Source organism: Betta splendens, chromosome 10 (assembly GCF_900634795.4).
Source record: "Betta splendens chromosome 10, fBetSpl5.4, whole genome shotgun sequence".
Classification (NCBI taxonomy): Eukaryota; Metazoa; Chordata; class Actinopteri; order Anabantiformes; family Osphronemidae; genus Betta; species Betta splendens.
The window spans coordinates 17,434,687-17,454,264 of record NC_040890.2 but is presented as its reverse complement, the minus strand read 5'-3'; the positions used below and the strand labels follow the sequence as shown (position 1 = coordinate 17,454,264).

The 19,578-nt window shown below is 43.3% G+C and overlaps 1 protein-coding gene and 1 long non-coding RNA gene across 17 annotated transcripts in view; both read right to left on the bottom strand.

Moving 5' to 3' along the window:
• gria2b (glutamate receptor, ionotropic, AMPA 2b) overlaps window positions 1-19,578 on the bottom strand; it is a 49,842-nt gene that overhangs the window by 23,437 nt on the left and 6,827 nt on the right. For 11 of the 12 annotated variants that reach the window (XR_008695858.1, XR_003787227.3, XM_055512329.1 and 8 more), the window contains exons 3-13: window positions 9,134-9,373; window positions 5,165-5,361; window positions 4,430-4,483; window positions 4,152-4,310; window positions 3,837-4,004; window positions 2,569-2,673; window positions 2,364-2,471; window positions 1,963-2,169; window positions 1,503-1,870; window positions 680-878; window positions 335-582 (exon numbers count right to left, since the gene is read on the bottom strand). Coding sequence is in view for 10 of the 12 variants with exons in the window: in XM_055512329.1 (XP_055368304.1) it covers window positions 335-582; window positions 680-878; window positions 1,503-1,870; window positions 1,963-2,169; window positions 2,364-2,471; window positions 2,569-2,673; window positions 3,837-4,004; window positions 4,152-4,310; window positions 4,430-4,483; window positions 5,165-5,361; window positions 9,134-9,373 (2,053 nt within the window). In the remaining 2 variants the exon portion in view is untranslated. Of the gene's footprint in view, window positions 1-334; window positions 583-679; window positions 879-1,502; window positions 1,871-1,962; window positions 2,170-2,363; window positions 2,472-2,568; window positions 2,674-3,836; window positions 4,005-4,151; window positions 4,311-4,429; window positions 4,484-5,164; window positions 5,362-9,133; window positions 9,374-10,488; window positions 10,620-19,578 lie in introns of those variants that run through there. The other variant, XM_029164648.2, reaches the window with a different exon arrangement.
• LOC114864044 (uncharacterized) lies at window positions 13,672-15,861 on the bottom strand. 5 transcript variants are annotated; one of them, XR_003787231.3, is made up of 7 exons: window positions 15,787-15,861; window positions 15,268-15,331; window positions 14,811-14,911; window positions 14,629-14,726; window positions 14,343-14,488; window positions 14,124-14,214; window positions 13,672-14,001 (listed from the first exon to the last, which is right to left on the bottom strand). It is a non-coding gene; the product is annotated as an uncharacterized LOC114864044 (long non-coding RNA). The 5 variants fall into 5 exon arrangements; XR_003787233.3 differs by lacking the exon at window positions 15,787-15,861 and having other exon boundaries at window positions 14,629-14,729; window positions 15,268-15,631; XR_008695859.1 differs by lacking the exon at window positions 15,787-15,861 and having other exon boundaries at window positions 14,629-14,729; window positions 14,816-14,911; window positions 15,268-15,630.

The following is a 19,578-nucleotide window of genomic DNA, read 5'->3' as shown; positions in this document are numbered from 1 at the left end:
AGATTCAAAATCTGACGAATCAGAAGAATAATTTCAAGTATTTTCTCTGAAGAGAAACAAGTCTCTATATAGTGCGATGTATTAACAGTAGTAGTGAATTGAGAAACTCTTAAAGAGTTTTGCCAGTTACTCGTAAAGTTGAGAAGTTACTAAACACTTTGTTTTGCAATTTATCGACTTACAATAAATTGCAATGCTTTTTAAAAGAATCGGTAAGGTATGAGAGGCATTACCTCATCTCCTCATACAAACCAGAGACACATAAGCAAAGCTACATCAGGGTAGGTGGGATACTATAACAACATTGGACACATTGTTATACTATTCCACCCACCTTAATGAGGATCCTTTCGGCGTGGCGATCCCGTAGCCCTTGGAGTCCAGGTTGCCTCCCACCTTCATGGTGTCGCAAGGCTTCCGCTGCTCGATGTACTCGTTCATGGTGGACTCGAGCAGGTAGGCATACTTCCCCTTGGACTTGCGCACCCTCAGGACCCCCTCAGCTGTGGTTCTCACAAACACAGACGGCTCTGCGCTGCGCATGTACGTCCACATTTTGTCAAACAGGGCGATTTTGGAGCGCTGCATTGGGAGAAGACAATAGACGAAAGGCGACGTTACGCCACTGGTGGTGTGACGTCATGAAGAGATGACATTTATGAGGAAGATGTGGCCTCACCCTAAAAAACTCCTTCGTGGAGCCAGAGTCCAGAGTTCCGTATGCGATCTCTGTCTGTTTAGCCAGGTCCTCTGCGCTTTCAATGGGAGAAACCATCCTCTCCACAGTCAGAAAGGCAGCCAGGTTGGCCGTGTAGGACGAGATGATGATCAGGGTGAAGAACCACCACACGCCACCAACAATACGCCCAGACAGAGATCTGTCAAGCACATTCAGCATTCTGCTGTCAGTCTTTTAACAGGATGCAAGTTCAACTGTGGTTTGAATAACTAACGTCATAATACGCGTCATCTGGATTAGGTGCAGAACACAGGTCTCGCCACTGATTACGGTCTATGGAGAGCACGACCCAGAACTGCTGAGCACATGTTTAAAGATAAAATAATCAACGCCTACATAACAATAATTTATTCAGAGTTAAAGTCTAAAATGCTTGTATTAACTGCTTAAACAAAAATAAGGTGCAAAGTGATTTGGGAACGTTCACCAATACGATGCTAAACAATTTATTATATAATATATTCTAATGATTTACCTATAAGATTAGCCTGTGCAGTAGCTAGTGAGTCCACAATGGTCAATGATGACTGATAAACAAATGCCAGAGGGAGTGTTGAACAGATTATTATATCAAATAAAACATATTCAAATGACGAGTGTAGCAGAAAGATAGACTTAAATAAATTGATAAAGATTTGATATGATATGCTTGAATTACATGTTACCCCACACAAACAAACTAAAATATATTATTCACATTATGGCTGTATAAACTTACTACTGTAGATATTGTGGGGAAATTGTTGTTGATTTTCAAACCTACCTAGGTGATATGTCACAGCCTTGTCGCATAAAGGCTCCGAGGGAGAACCACAGGCTGTTGAATATGCCAAATTCATTTGTCGACTCATTGGTCTGGATCTGCCCGTCCTCGTACTCCTCGGTGTGCCACTCATACGGGCTGAAGCGGCTGACGAGGAACAGCACCACGCTGACGCCGATGTAGGCGAACACGATGCACATCCAGATCTCGTAGGCCAGCGGGTCCAGGAAGGAGAAGACGCCCGGTTTGGATTTCTGAGGCTTCTTAATCATGATGGAGATTCCCAGAGACATGAAAGGTTTGGAGAAGTCGATCACCTCCTCTCGCACCAAAGTGATGGTCAGCGGAGCCACTGCGATGTCTGCTTTCTGTGAAACCAAAGGACACATATGTCCCACATCAAGTGGACAGAAATGATGCAGATTCTCTCTCTCTCTCTCTCTCTCTGCCTTTAACTCACCCCGTACACTAACTCTCCAACCATCCCGTTCCAGATTTTGGTCTCTGAATCTCTGGCTCCGTATTTCCCATCCCCGACTATTTTGAGCTGGTATTTGAAGCCGCAGTGCTTCGCTATCTCTGCAGCCAGATCTACACAATAACCCTCGTAGCATTCATTGTCCATGCATTGTCCAAGGCTCTTTTTCAGCATCACGTAAGGTGCTTCCTGAAGGACAGAGGGCAAAACAAACAGGGAAACGCTTTTCAGAACAAAAGGTTCAAAAGGTTTAAAGTTAAAAGGAAAAAAAATGCTACGAAAATGGTTTCACACCAGAGTTCACCTTGAAAACAAAGAGCGTTTGTCCTAAGGAAGAAAAGCCTTCACACACACAAAAGTTATTATTGTATCATGATATTTACCAAGATGGTGGTGACTATGACAGTTTTGTTTTCCATGCCAGTCGTTTCATTAGACAGGATATCAGATTTGGTCACGGCCATTTTGTCCACCTCATTCCAGTATCCGATCTGTCAGGTTGGAAAATATAAACATTAAAAATGATTAATAGCTAATAATAATCTATGTATTCAACTTTGTAGCTATCAGAACCTTCCACGGGCTCACCTTTACAGGACCGTTGCTCTTTAATTCCATCACATTCACAGAGTAGTTGACTCGTTTGCCGTGTTGGTCAAACTGAATGTTTCCTGACAGTCCTTGCACGTGCACCTTCCAAGCAGAACTTACAGTTACACCATCGTGTGAAGAACCAAATGAAGCCATTTAATTAGGAAATCAAATGTTTAACTAATTAAACTATAATCTAGGAGCTACAATAAATAATTAAATAGGAAACAGAAGAAATCAAACTAAATCTTTAAACGTAGAGTTGTTCAGTGGTTCCTCACAGCTTTGTTTCTTTACTGTACATTTAAAGTCAGAGGATAAACTTGTTTAGGCCAAGTTGTATTTTTTAACCCTTTTTCTTCATCAAAAAAGATCTGTGATCTTTCATGTGTGATGCCTAACCATAACTCATATTCATGGTGTCAGCAAACAGCAAACAGCATCTACCTCCAGCTTGCACTCTGTGGCTATGGAGAGGGGGTGATATCAGAAGGAAGTTTATTTTTATACATTACTTTTGCAGTCTAGCATCCACCCTGATAAAGCCAAACTGTCCAGCCAGCTTTGATTGGATTTGCTTGTTTGTAGAAAGCAAACTCCTTGAAAATCATCGGACGAGTTCAACGTTAAGCGAAATCTCACCAGACATCAGTATTTTCCTCATGTTCTTACGCTGCTCTGTAGCTCTCAAAAGGCACAGATGAGATGAAGGAATGACAGGAGCCGTCTGAGGCTGCCCTCAAGACAAAGCTGGCAAAATATGAAGCCTAAAGCACCTCTTACAGTAGATTCCACACAGCTGGGGGCACATGGTGTATTTGATGTGTCTCTGTTTTAGTTCATATCCTCAGATTCCTGAATGAAGCAGCCCGTATTTCATGTCAGACTGATGTTTTTGGATACAAATGCCCTGAGATCAATTCTATTGTGGTTGTGCTTAGTTTAAAAAACAGAATAACTGCAATTTTGACAAGCTCCTGTTTCTATAACCTTGACAACCTCATGCAAAGAGAAAAAAAATCCACTTTGGCTGTCAAGCTTCATTTCCCAGCAGGAGTGACGCTTATCTCGCCGTGCATCAAAGCTCGGAGGACGTTCTGTGGGCAGACCTCCGTTTCTCTCCTGAAGAAGAGCTGCCGGTGCTTCTCTGTTTGCGCCGGTGCGTGGGGAAACGTCCGTCTTTTAATCAGACTCTGAGGCACGCTCTGCCTGGGTGGGTGTCTGCTCCGCTGTCACCACGGCAACAGGCTGCGGCGGGACCGTACCTGCTTCAGCGCCCGCTCGATCTCCACTCCCTGCGCCCAGGGCACGGCCGGGTTGGCCAGGCAGTCGCCGTTGTTGGCCCTCCTGGTGAAGTCGATGCGCTGCTTGTGCAGGTAGCGGAATGCTTCGGTCATCACCTGCACGGCGTCGTAGGTCAACGCGGACGTGTACTGGGACACAGATTATATCTCTTATGAATAGGATCTCAGTTAGCAGGAAGGAAATGTGATTTGAGATTTATGTTTAGTCATGATCTTCAATAGGACATGGGTGGGAACGTGTTTTCATCATGGCTGCACTTTTGTACGACAACTCACCCTTATCTTACTGTCTGCTCCAGGATACTCCTTTTCCTCCAGGGCGTCCCATCGCTGGTCGAACTTAGACACCAGGGGATCTTCAAAGTCAACAATCTGAAAGCCTGACACGTTGGCACCGCCGTACTGGATTTTAGATAGATCTCCATCAATGAACCCCTGAAAGCATCGGAGCAGACAGTCATGGGTTGATTCATTAGAATCACTACATCACAGTAGAACATTTAAGGTCAGCAAAATCCTCATGCACTATAAAAGTAGGAGTCCTTCCAACTCACCAGATTGGCTATGATGTAGTGGTAGCCTTTGACGTGTCTGCCGATGGTGATGACCTGCAGGGTCATGAGATACACACCACTTTACTGTCACAATTGCCACTACGGCTACTTGATAACAGCAGCGCTGTATCTCCTACGTGAACACTGTGATATGCCGCGAGAAGCTTCCAACGAGCAGCTCCTGGTTTTCCCCGATAAACGGGCCCAGCAGCTGTAGACACTGATTGCACGCAGCATCCGGCTAAACAGACGCAAGCCTTAAAAGCTAATCGATACAGCGCTCTCTTGAGTAAAAGGTAGAGTGAAACAACCTGTTTATGTGAATCGCTTTTGCCTTTAATTGCAGTTTTGTTTACGGGCTAAATTAGCAATTAGCATAATTGTTACGGTGCCTTTGTACATCTGCTGGGTCCACGCGAATTTGAATTTGACTGTTGTCCTACAGTAATAATTAAAGGACAATGAAGCAGTTCAGTTAGCATTTTTTTAGAATTAATGCAAATCATTTTAAAGTGTTATTTACACCTCCTAAAGCTACTCACACATAATGAGGTACTTTGTGTTTTCCTTTTTCCTCAGCTGATTTTAAATAAAAATATTAGCCAGATTTAAAAGAAGACTGGACGCAACAGCCCAGTCCCTTTGTTCATTCAGGTTCATGCAGTATAATAAGCCTGAGTTTTCATTATAAATGGGCTATTATCATGTCCCTGATTAAAGAGGTGCACAGTGTACCTGCTCCATGATGTCTTTAACTTTGTCCTGTTCACAATCCAGGATCACCCTCCTCTCCTTCTTGTTCTCCAGGTCCTGGAAGAGCGAGCGATAGGCCTCGTCCTTCCGCTCGTCCTTCAGGTTTCCCACATTGATGGCTGTCACCTGCCACTTCTTCTCTGCTGCTGTGTCCAGAACAACCTGCAACGTCGTCAGGCCTGTGGATGAAATTACAACAGACATAAAGCATTATTCACTTTCTCTGACTTTGTTTTATTGAACTTCCTCAAATGCTCGGAAGACAAACGGGAGCATTTCAAATTATTGATGAACACAGGTCTTGTGTTATTTGACCACCATTCACCTCAGCTCTGGAGGCTTTTCCAGTGACTCAGTGCATTATATAAAAGCTCATCAAAATGAATCACAGGTGATGGCATTATTCGGCCTAACGTGGGAGGAAAGTGGCTCTGACAAAACCCTTGTCTGCGACACAAGTCTGCTGTTGCTGCTTGATGACAGCGTCCCTATAGGTTTAAAGTGGCAGGTCCTGCAAGGCTCATTGCCAATATAGACCAAAGATCCAGCAAGAAACACCAACAGCTTCACATCGAAGTCATTTAATGATACCTAGCAGTTGTCCATCGGTCAGTTAAAGACAAAACTACAGTTTCCATTTGAACTTACATTCCTGGCGCTCACTGTATCTGCTTCCACAGATGTGCAGCTGCTGGTATTGATCCCCGGTTTGCAGAGGGCAGCAGGAGCGAGCTTTGATAAAAAGGGTTGAGCGTTTCAGTCGGCGTTGCTCCGGTGAGGTGAATTACAGATGTAATCAATTTTGTGTGGTTTTATGATGTTGAGGAGGAAAATGGAGGCTTGCAGTTTTACTTAAATGGACCATACATCATAATTACAGTAAGGCCATTATAGTGTAGTTAAACGTGAGCATTTTATCAATGCATAATAAATGAGATAATTGGAATTCAGTGATTTACCGTAAAGATAACACGAGGACAATGAAAATGCAAATCCTGCAGTAAGTTAAATTATAACTCTAAATCATTATTCTACAAATTTTAATACTTGTAGATGTGTGAAAGTGAAAGCACAGTTTCCATTAAAAGAAAGGTTTGTCGGCAAAAATGAACACAAGTGAATAGTGTATGTTTCTCTGCCAAGTGGCCATATGTCGGCCATTCACATGCGGAGAACGTGGAACGTTCCCAAACGCCATCTGCACCTTCCCAAGATTCAGATTCTAGGAGGACGTTGCTTCCTGGCGTGGACGTGTACAGTAGGAGCTCCTACCAGCTATTCACACATCTTTGGGTCCCATGTAGTTGACGATCAGGACGGGTCTAGCAGTAAAAGACGAACCAACAGAGCTGACACGTCCTATTGTGCAAAACAGCTCACAGACATGTCAGTGTCAGTTCAGCTCATTTAAATGATGACTTGAAATATAAATCAAACCACTGAGGCTTTTTCCCCCGATCTGCCTTTGACAGGGAAATAATTAAAGGCAACGATAACTGTGTAATTAGCTTCAACTTTTATAGCAAGATTCTCAGTATGACTAAAAGCTGTCTATGAAAAAACAGAAAATAGGCAGACATAAAAATCAGATTCCTGTTTAAAATCAAACCAACACAAAGACTCAAAGATCTTTGTGACTCAAAGACACAAAGATTCAAGTGGCCACAGAGCTCAGGCTGTAAGACGTGAATAAGGAGGCGTAAACAAGCAGAGTGCCGCGAAAGAGACAGATTCTTGTGATATCACATGCAGCCACGACTCTACAAGCTTAATTTAATGCACATTGACCAGAACATTGTGCTGAGTTCACATATAGAATCTGCTTTTGCGAGAACATGGAGGAGAAGGTCCCCAGGTTGAAACTAACCTGTCCACATTAGCCCAGTCAAACATTTCCTTCACAGTCTCTTGAAATGAGAGCGAACCAGACGCGCCGACGTTCACCAGCTGGGCTGTGAAGTCCGACTTTGGCTGTGAGCTCGGAGTGAATGGCAGAACCGAGCACAGGCTAGGCGCTAAAACACAGAGAGCGGCCGACAGTGGTCCCGCTTGGAGCCATCCACCCACATCACCAGTTCATCTCATAACGGCGTACTAAGAAGCGCTGACAGTGGTGGTATTGGTTCATCCATTAGCCGGAACGTTCATCGTAACCAGTGGCGACTCCATCACCTCCTCCCTGATGTACTCCCACACACACCCAGCATCATTTACCACTCAGTCACTTACAGTCCTCTTTCTCTCCTTTAGTCTGTCTCCACAGTTTGGTTGCCATGGGAATGAGAGGATCATACTGACCTAATTAGACAGCCATGCAGTGATGAAATATGCACGGCAGACTGTTGATGTCCTAACGGCGGTACGACGGGGACGGCAGGTCAACGTTAGCACTAGCAGGAGGACGATGTGAAGCAGCTGGTCGAGAGCTGCCCTGGTTTTGCTGAGGAGTCGTACGTACAGTACTGTACAGAGCCAGGCCGAGTACGGGGACGGAGGAGAGAGAGGAGCACGCGGGGAGTAGCGCTGACCGTTAAAAAGCACAGTAAGCGTGTGAGGGGAGACGAGAGTGTAGCGATGTGAAATGATAGAGAGTTAAAGGCCCTACAAAGCAGAAAAGCACTAAATCCCCTCATCCTTGTGTTAAACATCGTATCGAGAGCAGCCTCACTTGCTTCAGCGTTGCTTTAAGCCCGTGTATTATTTAAAAGTCCTGCAAAAGGCACCTACAGTCTAATTTTTGAAGCCACAGCTGTTGAAATTAAAGCAAAAACAATGAGTGATTATCGTTTGCTTTGTTCTCCAGAATGTGAGCAACGTGACACAGCAGACGAAGTGCGACCTTTAACCTTCTCGCTCTTATCATTTGTGTGTGAACAATGAAAACGTCGCCTGACTGGACACAGAAACATCCCATGATGACGTGGGAATATTTGAATCAAAGTTGAAATCATTGTTGTGACTAATTTATCTGTATCTTTACTTTAGATTTTTATTACAGTATAAGAGAGCATCCCTCGCGGTCCCAACCCTGGCCTTTTGGGAGCCCAAGGATTTTATTAGGCAACTCTTTAAATAGAATGGAGACATTCTGTGATGAGGGAAAACTGCGAAAGTACCATTTCATTACAGGGCAATAAACCAGGAACTCGCATCCAACATTTTTATATTCTAATTCGTGTCAGTGCCTCCTGGTGTCTACATGTTTAGGGATTTTGCAGCCGGTTGGTTCACACTCACTTATGTGCTCCAGGAGACAAATCAAATGCTTTTAATACATATTCAGAAAAGGAATCTTCAACCGTGCTATAAAAGTTTCGAGGTTTCAGGAGAAACTTTTTGGCAGGAGTCATTTTGGTGTCTGAGGGGTCCTACAAGTAAATTTGTTGATTTGTTTACTGCGCGATATAGGGAGTCAGACATATCTGAACGGGAATGACTCATTCAGCTTAATGGCAGTCTGAGAGGGGCAGGTCTCATCCAGCTGGTGTGTTTATTCCGTGCTCAGAGTAGAGAGTGGACGACAACATCTACAGGGCACATCACCTCCTCTGTGTGTCAGAGATGACTCCCAACTGCCTCCCCTCCCCTTCATATGACAAAAAAACGGACTCGTACACAAAAGGTGCTATAGTTGATCGCTTGTGACAAGCAGTTTGTCACGAACCAAAATGTCCTTTACCCAGAACTACCTGCACCACCAGACATTTTTAACATGGCCACAGCTTAGTTGGGCAACAAACCATTTGATACCAGCCACTGCTGCATGAATGGATGGAGGTGATACAGTAAGGCTGAGAGCTATTCATACAGTAGATCGCCTCGCTGCTTGAATCCATCATCGAAGGGCAACAGAACAAATGCTTCAAGTAGCAGATATGGAGGGTTTTAAATGTGCAGAACCGCAACTCCAACAATGGTGACAACGTCTGGGGCGCCAGCATCTCGTCTCACCTCTATCGCTGTCGTACAGGTAGGCAAACTTGTCCCACTTGTAGTACTCGATGAGGCTGAGGAGGGGCCCCTTGATGTCGGGCCTCATCTGGATGATGAACTGCTGGTTCCCGTCCAGGGGGAAGCTCGGCGTTATGAAGGAGACGTGCAGCGTGCCGCAAAACGACGTGATGGTGTTCACCGACTTCTTGTCGTAGAACCCGAAGATGGCGTAGACCCCTCTTGAGAACTGTGAACAGACTGGAGCAGAGGAGGGAGGTCGGTGAGAACACAATGGCCGAAGCTTCTTGTTTTGGTGGTTATTGAGTTGGGACATCAGGTCAATCACATACAAACCCGTTTTTACTTACCTACCACATAGCTGAGACCTTTAGTACAAACCTTTAGTACATTAGGGCCACACAACTATTAAAAGGCACCTCTCTTGGTTTCCCTTACAGCTGATTAATGGACAGCTTTACCTGAGCTCTGCCAGGAGAGTGATTGGATCGGACAGTAAACGATCTGCTGTACCACAGTTCAAACCTTTATGAGTCACCTTATGACTTTTTGATAGACTGGGAAAGACTGATGTTGAGTGTGAATCAAGCCATACATTTTTCATATGGGATTGGATGGAATGACCACGTCCCTTTGGTTTCTAATCATTCAAGGTGTTTTACTGTGACACTACGGGGAACAAGGACAGACTGGTCACTGTGGGGTTGTTTTAAAGCCATCGTGAAATAATTACGACTTTCAACACAACCAGTAAGGACAACCAGTCCATTAGCTGGACTCCAACGGTTCTGTAGACACAAACTAAAGGACACATCCTATGACAGCTTGCTGTTTGAGCTATTCTGTACCGTGGCCAGCAAATCTGCATGTTGCTTCTATATTCATCACATACGTATAAGTTAATCAGGTTTATTGACCGGGCGAGTGTGTCCTTCAAGCTAATTAACCGAATGAGTCATCTTCTCTTCGACAATATCACCGCAACGACTTGCTGACAAAGGGAATAGGAGCCCATACGTCACATATTGGTGAGCCCGGCGCGAGGACGCTCGGCGTGTTGCCACGTCGGCTGGAAACACGCTCGGCAGCCAAGAGCGGCCGCGACGTAATCAACAGAATGACAGAGCGGAAGCTCTGCTGCCACGCCGAGTAGACGTCTGCGTCATGACAGCAAGCGGGAAGACCGACCATAATTCTTCTGCGCTAAACCAAAACGCTCAAAACGTACGACGTTACCATGGCAACGCAGGCATCACTACTAGTCGATATTACATATTACCCGACAGTGTGAGTTTCTGCCACGCTGGCGCCTCTTCAACCTGGTGTTAGATTGAAAACACAGCCTGAGCTCGTACCTGGCACAGGTGTGTTGAACACGTGAAAACACGTGTTTATCCTCCGGCCATCCTGACAACACTAGAATTGGCAACCGTAGCCACTAACTTCCTGTTGAGGCTCCTTCACATTAAAAGTATAACGCGCACGTAGCCCTTCTGTTAGGAAATGTAATCTTTAAGCACGATTACCTATTAAATAAACTAAGCCTGGAAACTGGTAAAATCAGTCAATAAAATATCTACTGACTATACTTTGGAGTAGCTTCAGTTTTATCAGCTACACATCATTTTTTGAATGCTTCAGGCAAATGTTACTAAAATTTAGAGGACATTGGGGAGTTACTGTCCCCATGGACATAACAGGAGAGACATCGCGGTGGCCAATCACATTTTAGGGCAGACGCCGCTTCCCTGGGCCGTCCCTCTGGCTACGACCCATGTCAGTCTTCAAACCAGTCACCACATCAAAAAGCCAGCGTCTCCATCCTTGAGGCCGCTTCAAACCTCACACCCCCGCGAAACATACAGAGTTTGTTCGAGAATGGCAAATGAGGCCGGGACGGACTTTCTTCTCCTGCCAGAACGCTCGCGCTTACAAACTGTCGACTCAAGCAATAAAATGTTGATCACAGCCACCGAGACGAAGCGCTAACAGCTGTCTGATCACTTCCATCAGTTCGTGACACCCTCCCTAATCTTTTCTGAAAATGACAGTGGCCAGTGTTCAGACCTCGTTAATGTCGTTTCACTCTTATTCTCACTGGGAGCTAAAAGCGGACGATTGTTAGCCTGTTGTCTGTTCATTTTCACAGTCTAATGAAACAATTTGGTACAATTCAGTGAAGAGGCGAGATAACGTTAGATGTTCAACAAGTAACAGTAAAAGTTTTCATGAAACTACTTGATTTGAAACAATTGGTCTGATTTGAGAATTCAATAATTATTAATACAGACTTATTTAAAGGCTTCTAGGTCTCTTTCTTCTTTCTATGACAGTACAGTGAAAATACACAAAGTCATCTTACTTGGGGCAATTTTAAACATGTTTAAGGAAAAAGCTGACACACTGAGGCTATTATAGTTTTTAAGAATCTAATTTGCACCGTCTGTGCAGCGGGAGGCCCGATCTCGCTGAGTTCGCTGAATAGAAAGCTCAGGAAGGAATAGTGCTTTTACGTGTCGTGAGAGGGGGTTTGTGTGTGGGAGTAGGTGAGAAACCAACGGTTGGAGTACATTTCATCAGCTAATCCAGAGCAGGAGGCGTTAGAAATGCACTGGATCAAATTGCAATAAAGATTTTATGTTTCCCAAGCAAAATGTTACAGTGTTCATCCATCTACAACGCTCATCTATTAACTTCAAACTGGAAAGTGCTGCCACAACCTGGTGCAGTGTACAGTTTTATTTTTCCTGCTGCAAAAAGCAACATCCATCGTAGTAAACAATCCTTTCGAGACATAATTTTCTGAGAAGGTAAGAGGTTAACATACTGATGCTGCTTTGTTTCATATCGGAGCCTTCATCACCATTTATTAGTGTTACAGCCCAACATCCTCTTCATTACTTCAGATTATCTTTAAGTGGCTGCTGAAAACATGTCATGGCTCAGCCAGTCCAGGCCGCACTGTGTGTTGCAAGGCATGAAAACCCAGTGTAGCAAAGCTCGAGTCCCTCAGAAGATAAACAAACTTCCTATCTCATCATCGCAGGCCATAATAAGTGTATTGTAGCGCTCCTCGCTGCCACGCCCTGAAGCCAGCGAAACGCAGGAGCCTCGTTCTTGCTCATCCATTTTCATGTTTCTAAGGCGTGCTTTGCTGACACACTCTCACTGGCGAGAATTTGCCCAGGATTAAAATTCTCAAAGCTCACGCTCATAAACTGGATATCCCCATGACTGCAGCTTATACGGGAGGAAGCAGTTTGATAGCATGTTACTTTATTAGCAAACAGGGTAAATCACATCCAGGAGCTGTGCTCCAACACGTCCCACGCAGCGGGGAAAGTAAATAAAGACAAAGAAAGGGTTTTGTGGAAAACATTAAAATAAATGTTTAATTAAAACAGAAAAGCCAGGCGCAAGAAGTAGCCTCGCAGAAACAGCGAGGATTGTGGGAAAAGCCATTAATCCTGTCACATCTGACTGCTTTTCAATGAAACCTCGCAGAAACCCCTCTGAACACAGAAAGAAAACGAAATGACTGCGTAAATCTTTGTTTTTCCAGCGCTGACAAGGTCACTCTAATTAGGCACCAATAGCAAAATGTCATTATTGCTCACTGCTGGCTTTGTAAAGCTCCGCTGTTTCCTCTCCAACTTTCTCTCCGCAGCGTTAAATGCAATTCTCCCTCAATCTGGGGAATGTTACAGCGAGATAAACACAATGTCAAATTGGAGAGTTGTAATCCCAACAATGCACTTACACACAGCGCCGCGAACATATGCCGCACGGCTCGCTCCGCTTTGTGAGCCCGCAATTTACTGAATCCCTTCACTGTCATTTCACCCAAAAAATTAGCAACAAATGTGTTCCTAAGAAAGAAAAATCTAACATTTGGTAGATTATGCTCAGCGTTCAAGCGTAGAGGAAACGTCCCAAAGCAAAGCTGGATCAGCAGGTTATATTTTACATTTATGAAAATTACTTATTTTGTAAACAAGATTCACAAATAAATAAATAGAAATGAAAACTGACGTGAACTGAGCTGCATAATAGTCTGTAGAGTAGATCCTGCACACTCAAAAAAAAAACTTGTTGGATGAACATAATAAAATTATGGAAAGTATTTCCATCTAATTAAAATGCGTTAAGATAGCAAGAAGCTATTTCGCTCAGTGAACCAAATGTAAACAGGGTGAAGCAACATGATATATTCATGTTAATGTTACCTAATGACCATGGGTCAGTCCCACTAATGTTTTTAGGGTTGATTGAACATAATTTTCTTGGGTTATTTGATCATGTATAATATTAATACTTGTTACTTAATTTTATAGGGTAGTAACAAGTTAATTTAAATTAATTAATAAATTATGCTATACTAACACAACCAATGTAAAGTTATCAAATGTTTTGTGCCAACATTAGCTTTTCAAAGTTACATACAAATAAAGTAATCTTTGAAACAGTATTTCTATTATGCAAACTAACATATATCCCCAGCTGGTGTGTAGGTTGGAGAAGACACAAAGCACATTGGATTTAGACTGGTTAGAATACTTTATAAGCTTCATAAAAACGATAAAACAGCTTTCAAATGTCAAAGGCAGCTACAAAATGTCACTAACATCCAGTATTGTACATACAGCATTGGGCCAATATTTCAAACAACTTTTAGTGGAGGGTAGCTGAGGTTGAGAGCATATAACAAGAGCAAACAACAACAACACAGCAAGTGGGACACTACCCAACTCATCCAAGACTTGAAACGATGACTACATCTTCAGGGTCATCATCTGCCTCTGCATCTTTGTGAATGACAAAAACTTCAAGAATTGTCTCTATCATGGCTTCTTCAAGGCGTCCACGATCTGAAATGTAAAATTAAAAAAGCGGATGATGTTATATAACACTTCAACTTTTAAAGCATATATAAATCACTTTGAAATTTTAAACTTACATGAAATAAAAAAAAATAAAAAAACATTCTTACCATCCATTCTTTCACAAGGTTGCCAGGATCTTCATTGAGGAACACACACTGGGCTTAAAGGATGTACTCTTCTGACATCAATGGAGTTAGTCTTTAGGACAAACAAAGTAATCACACAAAAAACAAAACAATTTTAATCTATTTTAGGGAACAATTTTTATTCAAGTGAGTAGCTGTCACTAACATATTACGACATAGATTTTTTTCCCATCATCATACCTGGGTTATGGGAACCATGATGCTCTTAATCTTTTGTCCTTGAATGCCGCCTTCCTTGCCAAACACCGTTTTCAGGTCTGAAGAATAACCATCCAGCATGGAGAAGAACTGTTGCAGCAAACTGTTGTAGTCCTCTTAAATTTATTCTTAAAAAGAAAAAAAGTACACAAGTTATCAATGCACTGAATGGCAAATGTGTAAACAATACTTTGATACATTTTAATATATTTTGTTTGTCTGATCAGAATCACATTGTATATATATATAGACATATTTATTGACCAACCTCAGAAACACAGAAGAGAGCAGGCCATCTGGTTTTGAACTCGGTGATGAAGGGTTCATCTCTGATAACTTCTTGCCTTGTGTTTGCAATAGTCGTATCTACTAGAAAAAGTCACGCTGCACTCCTTGCATCTCCAAATACCTTAGAGTCTATTTATCTTATTTCTTTTCATTCCCTCTTACCTTACTTTTTCTTAAACAACTTGTGGACATGTAGACATCTGACGCGACACTAGCAGATGATTCCCTGTCCTGCTGTCTCTTCTCAGCTCTAGAATGGGACACTTTCACAGAATGGCCATTGGAGGTAAACACCAAGAGACACATTTTAGATGATAAAGAACAGGTTTCAAGTCAAAATAGCTGTAATAAATTAGGAAACCAATTATGTGCTGTGAAATGAGTACACAATCTTATAAAAAAGGTACAAATGTTAAAGCTTAATTAAATAAATACTTGTGTAAGTAATTTGATTATTTTCCTTTACCGTGTGAAACAAATAGATTTATGATAATACGATATACAATGCAAACAATATGTAGAGTGAAATAACTCAAACACCATTTTGGTAGGTTCGTGTAAATTACCTCAGGAAATGCATAGCATGACAGCACATTTCTATTTAATGCTCATGGGTTACCTTTCCATTAGGGCAAGTCTCTGTACTTCTGTTTTCCGTTTCCAGTAGTTCTCTGCTCTAACACCTGCGGACGGAGAGTATATGTCAGAAAATATTGCACCAACCTGAACAAATGCCGCTGACTCGTAAAATCCTCGTCGCATCCAAACCGACCGAGGGGCAACGCTGATGTCGGTTATTTGAAATTTGAAAATCCCGCGCTCGCGCGATGAACTCGCATTGGAAATACGTAAAAGTCTCACTCCTAACTGAGCAAAGATCGCCGTTTAACGGCTATAAAATAATATAAAAAATTACAATATATATATATTTTATTGCAGATAAGCTTATTTAAAACTAGCACGTTCTCAGTGTTGTACGGAAGCTAGCTAGGTTAGCTTGTGAGCACAGGCGCAGTCACATAACACGGATACGTACTCTAGCTAATTAAACGTCCAAAATGCTAAAAGGCACTATATATAGCTACTAACAACATTTCTGCACCCATGCGGTTTTTTATTCAATGGACGTTAAACTTACCTTCTTGCACACATCATGAACAGGTGTTTTCCTTTACGTCAGGATCCTGAAGAAGCGGCAGGGCCGTAGTCTAAGTTGTGAATTTGCTCATTACTGCCACCTTCAGCTTTGGATATGTTGTTGTCTAAACCTATTTTTATTACGTTGAGTTAACATAAAATATTGATGTAACCTGTTGAAGTTGTTACATTTACGTAATTTTATTATGTTCAGACACAAAACAAGAATTTATATTGTTGAAGTTGCATGTTAAAATTATGTTAATGTAGCATGCACCCAATCCAGGTTTTTTGAGTGCAGTGTGTAACTCAGTTAAGTGAGTCTTAAGTGAGTTCTATTTGAAAATATCGTTACTTTACCTGAAACTGTCAGACTTTACTTTTTACCGTGACACTGCGTGACAGTAAACGCCTCATAGCACTAAGGACTCAACCAGGACGTTCTCATAGTTACGACGGCGAGGCTGCTGCTGCAGCTTCTGGAGGTTCCTGTGTCTGTCACAAGGTCCAAACCTCCTCATTATCACATTAAATGTGTTACAGCACTGTGTTTCACCTTCCAAGGAGACGACGCACCCTGTGAAATATATTTAGCCGGCCCAATTAGCTGACCTCATTCTCACCACTGTGGCATTGACGCCTTTTACACCACTGTTTACGTTTCCTCTGATCAAAGACTGAACGCTGCAGTTAATAAGCCGACATTTGATCCTTGCATCCATGTGAAACCTCTACAAACAATGACACAAACTGGTCATTAGTCTGTTTCTTTCTATAAACATTTCTGTGTCTGTTTAATCGTCAGTGAAGCGAATGTCTCACTTTTAATAGAGAACTGAGATGAATCAGTCCAACACAGACACCTCTCGACTGTGGTGATGATCATCAACAGTCCAGTCACAGCTAACGAATATGACTGTTGGAAATCTCACCCTCTCCAACACTGTTTTCACCACAGAGAAAAAAGCCGTGGGACTTTGGGGCTTTTATGCAAAACCGATCTGTCACCTGTTAACGAGGCAGCCTGAAGGCAGCACATTACCCGTTAGCGGCCTCATCACTGATGGAGCAGCTGAAAGAGCAGGCGATGGCCAAAGAACTGACCTGAAAAGACCCGGACGTCTCCTCCTAATCTTTGGATTAGACAACGGCGCCTAATCTGAATTTCCTTCATCCTTAAATGTGACACATCATAGAGCGGCATCCAGTTTTTTCCAGCTTTGTTGCTGCTTAGCTCAGTAAACACTGAACAGTTTTTGTGACTGGGACCGTTTCCAGACAACCAGCAGAGACTCAAAGAAGCTGCTGCTTCAGCTCCTTCTAGTCTTAATTACTGATACATTAAGATGCCGGTGGACGTTTTAAAAACACACACTGAAACTTCTGACACCTTCCTTCATCTTTGGCACTTCTTGGTGATTGTAAGGGTCCTCCCGTCCCGTCTGTCTGCCACTGTGGGTGTAGGTTCTGACAGGAACACCTTGTCTTCTCCTTATTAAGGATCTGCTTTCTCATCATTACACCTGGACAGAAACTTTTCTGACCTGAGACACGGGAGTTTTGAGACGTTTATCTTTTCCTCCTGGCTCAATTAAAACTTTGTTCAGACCACAGCTGAACTCATATAAACAGGATTTACCGGGTTTAATTTGGTTAAATTATTATAAAAGCCCGTATAATTCACCAAGCTGGAACCCACAACACCGAGGAGAAGCTAAATATTTACCCGGGACGTGTTAAATTTATGGAGCGTGGGCGATGTTTTATGACTTTGAGCTTCGTCTGCACCCGTAATGGCAGGATCCGGTTCCATTCCCTCTGTCGACGGTTGCCACGGCAACACGTTTCAACCTTATTTTCCTTTTATTTGTGTCTCAGAAAATATTCACCTCTGCAAAGAATGTTGTGTATTGTGATGCGAACGCCATGGCAACGGATGTCGTGACGGCTGACAGCAACTGAGACTTGGCGCCGAGACGTCATTTTGACAGATGACAAATAGCGCACGAAAAACTCAATAATCCAACGAGTTAAAAGCGCGCGAGTATGACATCCTCTCGTTAGCGGAGGAGGCCTACATGCGATGCAGCGCCGCAGGCTGTTGCCGGGGCGACGGCTCCCAGTAACGCTCTGGAGTGGCCGATAGGCAGACTTCTGGGAGGTGTCACTGGGGGCCAGCGAGCGCGCTGGGAAGTGTTTTTGTCTGTCTTTGAGCAGCTCTTCCGGCAGCTGCTCTCTAGAAGAACAGTGGCGCTCAGTTCTTATCAACTTCTGATGCCCCTCCTCCAGCCGCCCATGCTATTTCTCCCAGTCTCCCTCGCTCCCTTTGTTCATTGACCTGTTTCCTGGAGGCTTTCTGATGGACATGGATGGAGGACGGGGGGTGGGTTCACCACAACACAGTCTGATGAATGCCGCTCAGGCTAAAAGCCCAGCTTGTGGCCGTGTGTCGTGCCCCCGATGTCCCAGCGTGTTTGCTGTGCTGCACATCTGACTTCTTCAGGTCGAGGGATGTGAGAGGAGCCATCGCAGCGAATGAGCATCTGCTCACCTCTAACTGTGTGCAGGAGAAACTTTACCAACTGCTTCCATCAAAGTCAGTTAAAAGGTCGTGGAAGTGAAAACTGTTGCGTTAGCTTCTGTCATCTTAAAGCAAACCCTGTAAAGACTTGTCTGATTTATCACTGAATAGTTAATAAATCTTTGTAAGCAGACGTTACATCACAACACGCGTGACGTTCAAGATCAGTACATGCAATGCCAAGGCAGCTCACTGAACATATTGGAACACCTCATCCATATAAATCTTCCTCTGGGGGTCCAATAAATCATCTCTATTAATGCAGTGGTCGTATAGTTTATGGTACAGTAACAGACGCTCTAATAAAGGCAGCAGCTCCCACTGCTTCGGTTTCACCACGTAAAGGTTAAAGATTGGAGCTTTTAACAGGCCTGTTCAAAACTAAATATTAGCTCAGCATGAGCTATTCAAATATCAGTAATGCCTAACCTTATGAAGTCATGCACCAACTTCATACACACGATCACTATGGAATTTTTTAAATTGAAACAACATCTGACAAAGAGGAGCAGCGCTGTGTTGCTGTTCGCCAGCACCACCGATCCATCGCACGAAGCACACATTCAATCCTTCGGCCATATTGATCGAGGGAAGCCGGGCCATACATCACACGCAGCTGCTCGGTGCGCGGCTCTGCCTCCTACAATAAAACATACTGTACGTCCGCTGACCTTTAGGGAAATACCAACGCGGACTTGGGATCTGTGGTTTGTGTTATAATGATCTTTGAATCTGCCAGAGGAAAATTAGCTACATCCATTAGAACACGGCCTGATCCAGCACCTGACGGAGGAGCTGCCATAGCAACCACACAGTTAGAGAGGTGGAGCCACGAAGGAGGATGTTCAAACGGCATTTTGTTCAAATTCCCAATTCAGGTGCTGCTAGTTTCTTATTTGCTCAAAGAGCTGCGTGAGGAGTGAAGCCTGTGAGCTCCCAGGGTCACACATCTGGCCTGAGGCCTGTCGTCAGGTCAATGACTCACCCCCTCAAGGTCCAGCATCAATTATCATGGTTTGATGGGGATGGTGATACGTTCAGTTAACAGCAGTTGAAGTGAACGTTATCATCAGCACCACTAAGTTGAACTAATAGATATCTTCATATGTATGAAAATCAAATATTCTCATGGGCCATTAAACAACATTACGTCTTTCCAGCCCTGTCGCCTAGAAATAATGTTGCTCCACAACTCAGCTGGAATAATAACAT